This window comes from Kogia breviceps, chromosome 17 (genome assembly GCF_026419965.1).
Source record: "Kogia breviceps isolate mKogBre1 chromosome 17, mKogBre1 haplotype 1, whole genome shotgun sequence".
Lineage (NCBI taxonomy): Eukaryota > Metazoa > Chordata > Mammalia > Artiodactyla > Physeteridae > Kogia > Kogia breviceps.
In genome coordinates this window covers 76,607,022-76,617,811 of record NC_081326.1, presented here as the reverse complement: position 1 = coordinate 76,617,811, position 10,790 = coordinate 76,607,022, and the positions used below count along the sequence as shown (strand labels likewise).

General features: G+C 67.5%; 1 protein-coding gene across 2 annotated transcripts; it reads right to left on the bottom strand.

Moving 5' to 3' along the window:
• Window positions 1–1,198: 1,198 nt before the first annotated feature.
• On the bottom strand, window positions 1,199–10,790 carry RHPN1 (rhophilin Rho GTPase binding protein 1). Of its 2 annotated transcripts, none has more exons than XM_059043380.2 (15): window positions 10,647–10,790; window positions 7,599–7,714; window positions 6,452–6,580; window positions 6,105–6,180; window positions 5,416–5,493; window positions 4,979–5,103; window positions 4,718–4,884; window positions 4,283–4,476; window positions 3,800–3,956; window positions 3,612–3,725; window positions 3,069–3,263; window positions 2,624–2,700; window positions 2,193–2,339; window positions 1,930–2,094; window positions 1,199–1,543 (listed from the first exon to the last, which is right to left on the bottom strand). In XM_059043380.2, the coding sequence occupies exons 1-15, from the start codon at window positions 10,725–10,727 to the stop codon at window positions 1,379–1,381; spliced, it is 1,986 nt and encodes a 661-aa protein (XP_058899363.1). In that variant the 5' UTR covers window positions 10,728–10,790; the 3' UTR covers window positions 1,199–1,378. The 2 variants fall into 2 exon arrangements, with proteins under 2 accessions (XP_058899363.1, XP_066873812.1); XM_067017711.1 differs by having other exon boundaries at window positions 4,979–5,028; window positions 10,647–10,778.

Here is a 10,790-nt window from a genome sequence, read left to right as displayed (position 1 = left end):
CGGCTGCCCCCTGGTGGCCACGGGGACCCCTGCCCCCCAACCCTAACCTGCGGAGGGCTGCAGGCGGCACCCCGTCCCAACTCTCACTCTTTTTGGGGCCAGATCCTAAGCCACACCACCGCGGGACCCAGGAGAGTGTGGCCGCCGTGGTCTCTGGGGGCCGTCCACCAGCATGCATGGCTGGGGGGACACTGAAGGCTCACGGTCTGAGGAGCCCAGTTCAGTGCCAAAGGGGCTGGGGAGGAGTCCACGGGGGCTCGAGTGGGCTGGTGGCACCCCTCAGTGCTCGGCTCAGGTGCAGGGGGGTGAAACGGCCCCGCAGACTCCGGCCCGAGGCTGGAGCAGGGGCCTCAGACGCCCAGGCTCCACTGCAGGGCGAGGACAGGTGGGGCAGAGCCTGGCATGATGGGGCGGGGCCTGGCGGGGTGACACTGGGCGGAGCTTGGCCAGATGGGAAGTGAGGGCGGGAGGTGGGCCTGGCCGGCAGCTTGGAAAAGGACTGGACTGCAGGTGCAGGGCTGGGATCAGATCTAGGCCCTCGACGCAGAAGGGGTCAGGATGAGGGGACAGAGGAACGGAAGCAGGGATGGGTCCCGGGTCTGTGCACGGAGGGGCAGTAAAAGGTGTTGCAGTAGTTGGCCTTGGCTGGGACCCCGATCAGGTGGGAGGTGGTGCGGTGGGCACTCCAGGCCGCCGTGTGGAGGGAGGGGCAGGGCGGGAAGGTAGCTGAGCCTTCTCCAGCCTGGTGGGCGCCAGGTGGGCCAGTGGGAGTGGTGCCCAGAAGGAATCACTGGGGGCCGAACAGAAGCTTGGCTTGGGGAGGAGCCAGTCCTGAGGGAGGGTGTGGACAGGGCATGGCATGCTGGGGGGGGCGGGGGCAGGAGGATGGGAGAGCTCTGCTGAGGGGCCTCAGGAGTCCAGCACAGGCGGCAGTGGGCATCTGGGCTGCAGGGACCCGCTGGCAACGTATCACCCCAGCCTGCCTGGCTCTCTGAGGACGGCTCCTTCAGGATCCAAGAAGGGCAGCCGGACACCCCCACCCGGGAAGCTGCCCTCAAGTGGGCACCTGGGGCGCAGGAGGACCGGGCAGCCCAGGGGCAGCCTCCTGGAACTTGGGAGTCGGCGTCCAGAGGCGACCGTGACACTTCCTGTCTGGGGGGGGCAGCACCTGGCCCCCAGCACTGGGCTCGGACACACCTCATCTCACAATGTCTTTAATGGGCAGCTCTGGGCACTGGGTGGGGCAGCAAACTGGCCCGAAGGTGCTCTGGGGTCAGGAAGGCGTGCCTGGGGTCCCCACTCGCAGCCAGCTGGAGCCTGTGCTGGGGCTCGGGTGTGGGGAGAGCTGGCCCCTCACTGCCAGCCTGGGCAGCCCAGCTCAGGGGTGTGGGGCAGGGGACAGCCTCCTTCCAGTCTTCCCCCTCTTGGCCTTGCGGCTCCAGCCGAGGAGGGGCCTGGGGCTGGCTTGTGCGGGCCCGGGCGTCTCCCAGGCGCACTCCTCCTGGCTCCTCAGAAGCCCCCCCGGGGCTGGCCGGCGGTCCCCCTGTGTTCAGGATGGAAATGGTATTGGTCGGCACCCTGGCCTGGCCAGCCTGGCGCGTGCGACAGGGCTGAGCTGGCTGGTATTCAGGGGCACGTGGCGGGGTTCTGGGAGGGCGGCCGTGTAGCAGGGCGCCCCTGGGCTTGCCGAGCTGGGCGGACAGAGCTCCTGCACAGCTCCTGCCCGGGGCCTCCAGGAGGGTGGAGGCCGGCTGAGGGGTGGGCTGGGCCCTTGTCAAGGGCAGGAGCTGCCACCAGGTGGAGGCCGCAGCATAGGTGTCTGCTGCCGGGAAGGTCATCCCTGGGGCTTGGCGGAAGGCCCAGGGCCGGGGCAGGACAAGGAGCTAGGGAGCCCCCCCTCGCCCCGCCCCCAGGGCCCCCGGGGCTCACCGAGCTGGGCGGCTCGGCACCGGGCTGTAGCAGCGTCAGCACCTGCAGGCTCACGCCCTCGTCGCCCACGCCCTTCAGCCGGGCCACCACGTCTGCGTGCTTCCACCACCTGCACGGCTGCCCGTTCACTGACACGATGTAGTCACCCTCCTTCAGGCCGGCCGCCTGCAGGGAGATGGGGAGAGTGCCGCGGGCACCCCTCCACCCCTGGCCAGTCCCATCTTCCCCCTTCCCGCAGTCGGCCCCGGGGTGGGGTCCCTTACCGCGGCCCGGCCCCCTGGAACGACGGCAGCGATGAGAACGGGCGCGTCGCCCCGCAGCGTGAAGCCGAAGCCCCCCTCTCCTCGGGCCACGTGGACGGGCCCTGCCAGCCGCCAGCGGTTCTTGGCTGAGAACACGGACAGGGGCCCCTGGGGGCGGTCAGAGGTCAGAGGCCTGGCTGGGCCCTGCCAGCCGCCAGCAGTTCTTGGCTGAGAACACGGACAGGGGCCCCTGGGGGCGGTCAGAGGTCAGAGGCCTGGCTGGGCTGCCGCACTTGGGGGAGCCCCAGCCTGGAGCACGCTCGCCCCGATCTCCACATTTGGAGACAGAAACCAGCAGGGTCTGCAAGGGGGCAGGGCTGGGCCACGATCGAGGGCCTGCCTGAAAACGCAGAGCAGAGCCGAGGTGGGGGTGGCCTGGGAGGGGTGCTCACCAGCCGATGGAAGATATCAGGCACCTTCACCCGGGAGAAGCTGGGTGCCCTGCCCTCCGGCCTCCGCTGCGTCTTAGCTGAAAGGGTGAAGGGGAGGGAGGGTGTGGCTGAGCCCAAGGCTCACGGCCCCAGAACCCTGGGAAGCAGCCAGGCGTGGCTCGGCCAGAGCAGAGTGGGTGACCCGAAGTGCAGCCCGTGCACACCGGCCCCTCTGTGGACCACCAGCAGGAGGAGCCCCGGGGGCTGGTTCTTGGGGGTCCCAGGTGCAGGGAGAGGGGGGCGTGGCGGAGCAAGGGAGCTGCCATCACGGCTCCCCCCACAACTGCCCTGCTCCTCCTTTGAGGGCCCATAGCTCTGCGGCAAATGGAAATTGTTCGTCCGGAGGCCTCCGCCCACCGCCCCCCTGGGGCCAGGACACACCCACCCAAGGGGCCTGGCTGCTCACGCCGGACGTCAGGGGCCTCGGCGGCCTCACAGAAGTCGTCCTCGAGGTCGAGTTCCGAGTACTTGGCCAGAGAGCGCCGCAGCGCCTGGGCCAGCACGACCTGCAGCAGGTCCACCCGGCGCAGGGCCCGGCACACGGCGTGCAGCCGCAGGGCCTCCTCCTGACCCAGGATGGCCCGCTTCAGGTGGGCCTTGCCTGCATGGGACAGAGCTGTCACACGCCACCTGTCTGGCCCTTCCAGGCTGGGCCCCAGCCCCCCCGCCCCCCAGATGCTGCAAGAGGAGGGCAAGTGAGGGCTTCTGGGCTCATCCTGAGGGCCCGACGGCAGGTCTGAGCCGCGAAAGAGCTGCCGCCGTGTGTGGCTCGCCCCCCCGCCCCCGCCCCCTCCCGATGCCGCCCGCACTGCTGGGGCCCCGCTCCGGGTGAGCTGGGGACCCCCACCCGCTAGTGCCGGGGCATCAGGGCTGGGGCTGACAGGGCGGAGTGGCTCATTCACCCCCGCAGAGGCCCCCGCGCCCCGCCCTCCTCCCTCAGCCACCTCACCCAGCTTCCGGCGTTCCTCCTGCTGCTGGGGCAGCGCGGGGCCCCGGGGCTCAGACGAGGCCGGGAGCCCGAGGAAGATCTGCTCGAGGGCTGGAAGCTCCGCCTCTGCCACCGCTGGGGGTCAGAGAGGGCGGTGAGGCGCCGGTGGGGCCCTGCCGGCACGCGGGCAGGCGGGGCGGGGCACTCACGGGCGCCGTCACACAGGGCCAGGGCCGCGTGGTAGTGGGCCAGGGCGCGGAAGTACTCGGCCTTCACGTGCACCAGGGTGGTCCAGGGGAAGGGCACGTAGTCCTGGACGGGCGGCTGGGCCATGGTCTGGTGCACCAGCCGGTACTCGGCCGCCACCTGCTGGCGCACACGGCAGGATGCTGGGGCCTCCCGCGAGCCCCGCGGCCTGGGCCCCCGCCTCTCCCCAGCCCTGCCCCACGCCAGGCTCGGCTCAGGGGCGGGGCCCCGTGGCCGCTCTGATTGGTGTTGCCCCAGAGGCGGGGACTCGGGACCTCGGGGTCGACAGCCGGCTTTGGGGCCCTACGGGAGACCCTGCACCTGCCCCCCCCCCCCTCGCCGCCGGCCCAGACCCTGGCTCTGCTCCTAAGCTCCAGCCGGCACCCTCGACCCAGGCCCTGCTGCCCGCTGAGACACCGCAGCTTGGCCCGGCTCCCCACCCGCACCTGGGCGGCCTCCTGAGCCAGGTGGAGCTGGGCCACGCAGTCAGCGGGGGCCGCGGGGGCCTGTAGCGAGAGGCCCTCGAAGACGCACTCCTGGGCCTGGGCGGTCATGAGTTGCTCCAGCATGGAGAGTGAGGCAGGGCTCATGTCGGGGCTGGGCGCGTGGGAGAAGTTCTCCCTGAGGAGGCTGAAGGCCCCTGCGGAGGGGAGGGGGCTCAGGGTGGCACAGCGGGGCCGCCCCACCCCCGCCCCACGTGCTCGGCCCCGGTTGGGGAGCACCCTCTGCGTCCCACCGAGGGCCTGTGCGTGTGACCCCTCGGGCCAGGGGGCCATCGTGCCGGGCCCCTAGCTCTGGCCACAGAGGAGGCCCTGCCCCTCACGCCTGGAGGCGAGGACCACGCAGGCGCAGCCGGTGGGCCGGCCCTGGGCGGCTCTCACCCGCAGCCCTCTGAAAGGCCTCCGCAGCACTGCTGGTGCCCTCGGGGCAGGAGCGGTCCTGGCGAGCCCCGATCTGGGTGTGGAGGGCGCCGATGTTGAAGAGCACGCTGCCCTTCTCGAAGGCCAGGGCCCGCTGCTGGGCCGGAACCCCCGTCAGCGAGTCGTACCTGCAGGGTCGGGTCAGGCTGGGCAGAGCCCTCACAGGAAGCCAGGGTATCAGAAGCGGCCCCCGCCCCCCGCCCCGCCCCACCCCGCCCCTACCAGTGGAACAGCAGCCCCAGGCTCCTGGCAGGGGTGACAAAACGCGCCTCCTGGAAACACAGCTGATTGTAGTAGGCCGTGAGCAGCTCCAGGCCCGCCTCGCTCCGGCTAGGGGTCCGCATGGCCTGCCGGGTGGAAGTCAGCGGGGTCCCATGGCCCCAGCCCACCTCATGGCAGGCGCACCGCCCTGGGGATCCCCTTGAATGCCACAGCCCCAGGGGAGCACCCCAGGGTCTCGGGGTGGACACGGTCACACCCGCCGTCCCGGGGGCTGCTGCGGACCACGTGTGCCACTCCAGGAGACTGTGCAGGGCATTGGGGCGAGAGACCCAGGCAGGGTCCCTGGGGCGGGGACAGGCACAGAGTAGCCATTCCCAAAGGGCCAGCAGCATCGAGCCTCTGTCTTCTCACCTATGGACTGGGAGGAGCCCACCCACCTGCCGCAGGTCCTCCAGCTCCCGGATTTCAGCCTCGTAGGAAGCACTGTCCTCTCCAAAGTGCCCTGAGATCAGCTCCTGATTCGAAGGGACAGGCGCTGGGCTTCCCTGAAGTCTCCCAGCCCGACGTGGGTGAAGACCCGAAGCGAGGGGAGGCCCCGGTCTACACACTGACGTGGGTGCCCCCCACCGCGGATATGGGGCCTGGAGACTTGGTGATGTTTCTACTTGAATTCCCTTATTCACCCCACGAGGCAAGTGCTACCTGCCACTGGACAGGCGAGGACACTGAGGCCGAGAGGTGAGGCACCTTTCTGCCGGCCTGGCTGGAGTGGCAAGCTGCCCAGGGCAGCCGGGCTCACGAGCGCCAACAAGGACCCGGGAACCAGCGGGTTTTCTCAGCACAGGCTCTGACTGGAAGAGGTGGCCCCCGCCAGCGGGACCCTCAGAGTGAGAATCAGGACCCTGCAGCCGGCTTGGGGCCTCCAGTTCTGCTGACACCCATCCCAGGGTGCGTGCCTTTCTGCAAAGCCCACCCAATCCAAAACGCCCGTAGCCTGGAGAGGCCAAGCGGCTCCAAGGCAAACCCCTCTTCTCTCTGGGCCTCAGAGTCTTCCTCTCCGTGAGACGGCTGGACCAGGAAGCCCCAAAGACCCCCCAGAGCCCAGGGCTCACAGGCCAGCACTCACCTTCAGGGGTGTGGCCCAGTCTAGCTGCTTGGTCTCCTTCAGCCCCAGGGGGATCATGGGGACAGTGATACCTTCGCTAGAACCAGAAGCATCGAGTCTGGGCTCTAAGGCTGGACTCTGCTGTCCCCAGTGGCCATGGAGTCCACCCTCTATACCACTCCCGCCCCACAGAACACGCCTCTCCTCTGATCATGGTACATGTCCTTGCACACCACACACGTCCCACCACGCTCTGTCCTGGATCACATCCTCCCACACGCATGCGTGGTGGGTGGTGTTCTCCTGCACACGCATGCACACGCACCTCTGGGGCCAGTCTGCGTCCTTGCACACACATGCACACGCACCTCTGGGGCTGGTCGGCGTCCACGTTGCCGTCGAGCCCCTCCAACTCCTCCTTCAGCAGCTGCAGGCTGGAGTTGACATAGCTCAGCTCCAGGGCCACAGTCTCCCTCACCCGGGCGTTGCTGGTGGCTCTAGGGGAGGCCAGGCTGAGGTGAAGCCCTAGCCCTGCAGGCGGACCCACGCCCCTGAGCTTCACTGCAGCCCCTGCCCCGGCCTGAGCTCTGGAGCCCATCCCCCTTGGGGGGCAGCAGTAGGGTCCAGGGCCCGCCAGATGACCTCCCCCTTCTCTGCAAACCCCCGTGGTTCATGCAGATTCCTGTCCACGCGGGTATGTCGTGACTCTGCCCCAAGCACATCTCCTTGGTCCCTGAGCTTCCAGGGCATAAGTGTCCTCCACCACCTCTCGCTTCCGCAGGACACAGCTCACGCCTGCCCTCCACAGCGGATGGAAGCCAACTTCCCTGGAGGGGTGGGGATCAGACCCTCTCTGTGCCTGCCAGTGGGGCCACAAGTCCAGGAAGGCAGGGCTGGCCCTACGGATGGGAGAGACAGGGAGGCAGGGCTGCTAAGGAAAAGGAGGGGCCCAGGCCCAGCAGAGCCCCGCCTTGGGGCTGGCTCTGCACTCAAGCAGGCCAGGCCTCCTCCCTGGGCCTCGGGCCATTACCGGTAGAACAGGCGCCCACGGGTGGGCGTGTGTGTGTGTGTGTGTGTGTGTGTGTGTGTGTGTGTGTGTGTGTGAAGGTCAGCACACAGCTGCTGGTCACCATGTGCATCTCAAAGGCTCCCACACTGCACACGGTGGAGACGTCCCCTCCAGCCCTGCTCCAGCCCCGCACGGAACGGAACTCGGCTGGCCCTGAGCCTACCCCTGCCAGTGAGGGCCACCAAGGTGGGGGCCTGAGTCACCTGTGAGGGTCTCAGCTGAGCGGCATGGCTGCCCCAGACCCCAGTGGGAGGCCCAGCCCTGCCTCTCAGGAGCCTGAATGGGAGGCCACGGTCACGGGATCACATGTGGCCCACAAGACCAGGCACCCCCCTGGGTCGCTGCCCTGCCCCAGGATGCACCGGCCTCGCAGGGGTCTCGGGGAACACGGCACTGTTTTCCCATGGGTCGGCCGGCGGCAGGTGTCCCAGGCAGCCGGCACGCACCTGTACAGGTTCTCGGCGCCCGTCCGCATCCTCAGCTCCCTGTTGATCTGCTGGTGGATCTGGGCCCTGCGGCTCTGCAGGCTGCCGTGCTGCGAATTCGCCAGGAGGTCACAGCCCTGCCGAGAGGCCACAGGTCACGGGGCCAGGCCAGCAAGGACACGGCGGGCGGGGATGTGGCTGGCACTGGGGCCCCGGGAAGAATCTGGGCCTGTCGGCGTGGCTCTGGTCTCAGCAGCCCGGCCTGGAGCTCCCGCCGGGAGACGGCCCATTACTCACCACACATCCTCCTGCACTTCTGAATTCCTTCTGTAACCCCCACGAGCCACCCCGCCCACACAATTATGCCAGGCCACGCACGTTTAATTGGAAGGGATGCCCAGCCAGCTCCCACTGGGGCGCTAACAGAGAGGAGGCGCCCCTGGGCCACGCTGAACATGGCCGGGCCCCGTCCCACTTGGCTGCTTACTCGCGGCAAACGCCCAAACCGCAGGCCCGGGGTCCCTCCGCTCACAGGCGGCAGGCCAGGCCTCCCAACGGCCACCACCCGAAGTGCCTCCGCGCGGGTTCTGTGCTGCACACGGGCCACCTGCCAGCCTGCCCACGTCCCAAGCCCCGAGCAGGGAGCCCTGCGGCGGGTTCAGAGGGTGAGAGGCTTCCTCTGGTGAGGGGAGGGGCTTCAGGGCCCCAGTGGGACTGGTGCAGCCGCGGCCACCACACCTCCTCCTGGCCATTTAAGGATCTCCCGTCCGGGTCAGTCACCAGCCCAAGAGTTGGGAGGGATTTCTCAGAACGTACTTCCTTGGGCAACGTCCTCTCAGGCTCAGGTAATCACTTGGCCCCCGAACGGAGCAGGCACGAGAACATAGTGTCTCCCAGAACCCTGCCCTGAAGGCACAGACAGGGGAAGTTTTATTCATGCGGGGCTGACGCTGGCCTCCCTACAATGGCCACTGTCTTCCGCAAATCTGAGGAAGCATGCCCCAACGGTCACACACAGGGCAGTTTCCCACCTTCGGGGGGCTCTAGTTTGTCCCAGCCCCGTGCACGGGGCACCCTAAAGATGGCCTCACTCCCTTGCACAGACAAGGCTCCTGGCGCATGGCCACCTTGGATTACGGCCCAACATCCCCTCCACACTCCAGTATTCTCAGGAGAGATCAATCAGGGAAGACTTCCTGTAGGAGGAGGCATTCTTCTGGGACTTGAAGGGTAGAAGGCTTCAAGGTAACTGGGGAGAGGGGACTTGTCCCCATTGAACAATGGGAGAAAGAGCAATCAACTTGGAGGACTCCCTGCTGTGGGACCCTGGGCAGGCCCTCATCTGTAGATGGGAAGGGGGCTGGTGTCAGGTTGGCACCAGGATGGAACAAGACAAAACACGGCTCTCCTCTCTCCGCTCTGCTGGTTGAGTGTCTGTCTTCCCACTGGCCTGTGCCTCTTCTCCATGGTGCCTCCCATACCCACTTGGTGCAAAAGGGAATGAGCAGAGAACGTGAGCAGTCTCCCCTCCAGGAGGCCTGAGAATTGGGGGAGAGAGGGGCAGGCCACAGCCAAAGCTACATCCCTATCCCTCCGAAGGTCCAACTGCAAAGCTCCAGAAGGTTCTAAGGGTTCTGGGTGAGCAGCACTGCTGTCTGCCTGGGGAGGGGTGGTCCATGTGCTGGGCAGAGGCCTCCAGCCCCGCAGAGCTGTCCTCATCAGCACAGTTCATTTGTCTCCAATGTCCAGTGCTCCCGGACAGATGTGTTGGAGGCAGGAGACCACGGCCTCTGAGCCAGGGTCCCCTCTGAGCTCCGCAGCCAGCACCCATGCCATGGCCTTGTGACCCTAACACTCCCTCCAGAAGGCAGGCTGGCTGCGTGACCCGGGTGGGAGGTGTGCCTATGGCCCAGTCCGCAGTGCTGGGCGGGCTGAGAGCCACACACCCCCATTTCCACACCAGGTGGTAAAGGGATGTGCCAGCTCACCCACCTGTGGAAGAACCTCCAACCCGACGGAGAAGAGGAGCAACCCCCCACACCCTCCCTGCAATGGCCCTGATGGCATGGGTCTGGCGATCCCCCAGAAGCCCAGGAGGAAATAGCATGAGCAGTGGCCAGAACTGGCTACGTGTGGGGGCAACTGTGCCAGCACAGGCCTGGGAACAATCAGCAAGATGGTCAGCAGGGCCAGGCCTTACACCCTTGTGGGTGCAGGTGCCATCTATGCTTGGTGGCACCAGACTGAAAGCCCTTGGGGACATCGATGCCCAAGGCCTGGCATAAACACTGAGGCAGCCTCTGGGTGACCACCAGGGGACAACTGGGCTCCTGGGCTGCGGAGGGAGGCAGCCAGAGCCTCCTCTCCTTCCCAGGCAGAGACTCGAATGTCTCCACACCCCCTCCCTTGCAGAGCTTCCCCCGTCCTCCTGGAAATGGCCCACAGTCCACAGCGCGTGGGGTCAGGGACTTCAGGAGGGAGCAGAGGTGCGGGTAAGTAAGGAGGGACAAACCGCCTAGCTGGGCAATCCTCCAGCCATTCCCTGTACCCAGGAGGCTTCAGCCACCTGTTGCTAAAAGTTTCATCAAACACAGAGCTGGGTGCCCTGGGCAAAGCTGAACAGCCCTAGGAGAGAGAGAGGAAAGCTAGAAAAGGAGGAATGAGGTCCACCAGGAACAAACGCGAGGGCCACGAGCTGTCACTGACCAGAGCCCAACACCTGTCACAGAAGGGGGTCCTGAAGCTCTGGAGAAAACCACGAGGTGGACTTGCGCTCCCACCTGTTCCTGGTCCACACAGGAGGGGGTCCCCAAACGGGCTAGAGAGGAGCCCAGCACAGGCAGACAGCTGGGCTCTGGCTCCGCACCGGGCCCCAGTTTCCCCAGCGATAAGCCCACCTTGCCTCTAGGGGCGAGCGAGATGCGGGGTTCGCCCCGGAGTCTAGCAGCGCGCTCGGACGGGAGAAGACAGCGCCGACCCGGCAGTCGCCCGCCGGAGTCAGATGGCGACAGGAGCACGTCGGGTCTGGCACCCCACCTCCCGGCACCCCCCGCCCTGGGGCACTCCCACCTTGCGAACGCTGCCGGCCGCCTGCAGCCGGGCGCTCTCCTCGCCGGCGCCCGCGCCGTCCGGCCACCCCTCGGGGACCATCGCCGCCCGCCGTTAGGGCCGCGCCCGCCTGGAAGCCAACGCCGGCGCTGGAACCCCGGGCAC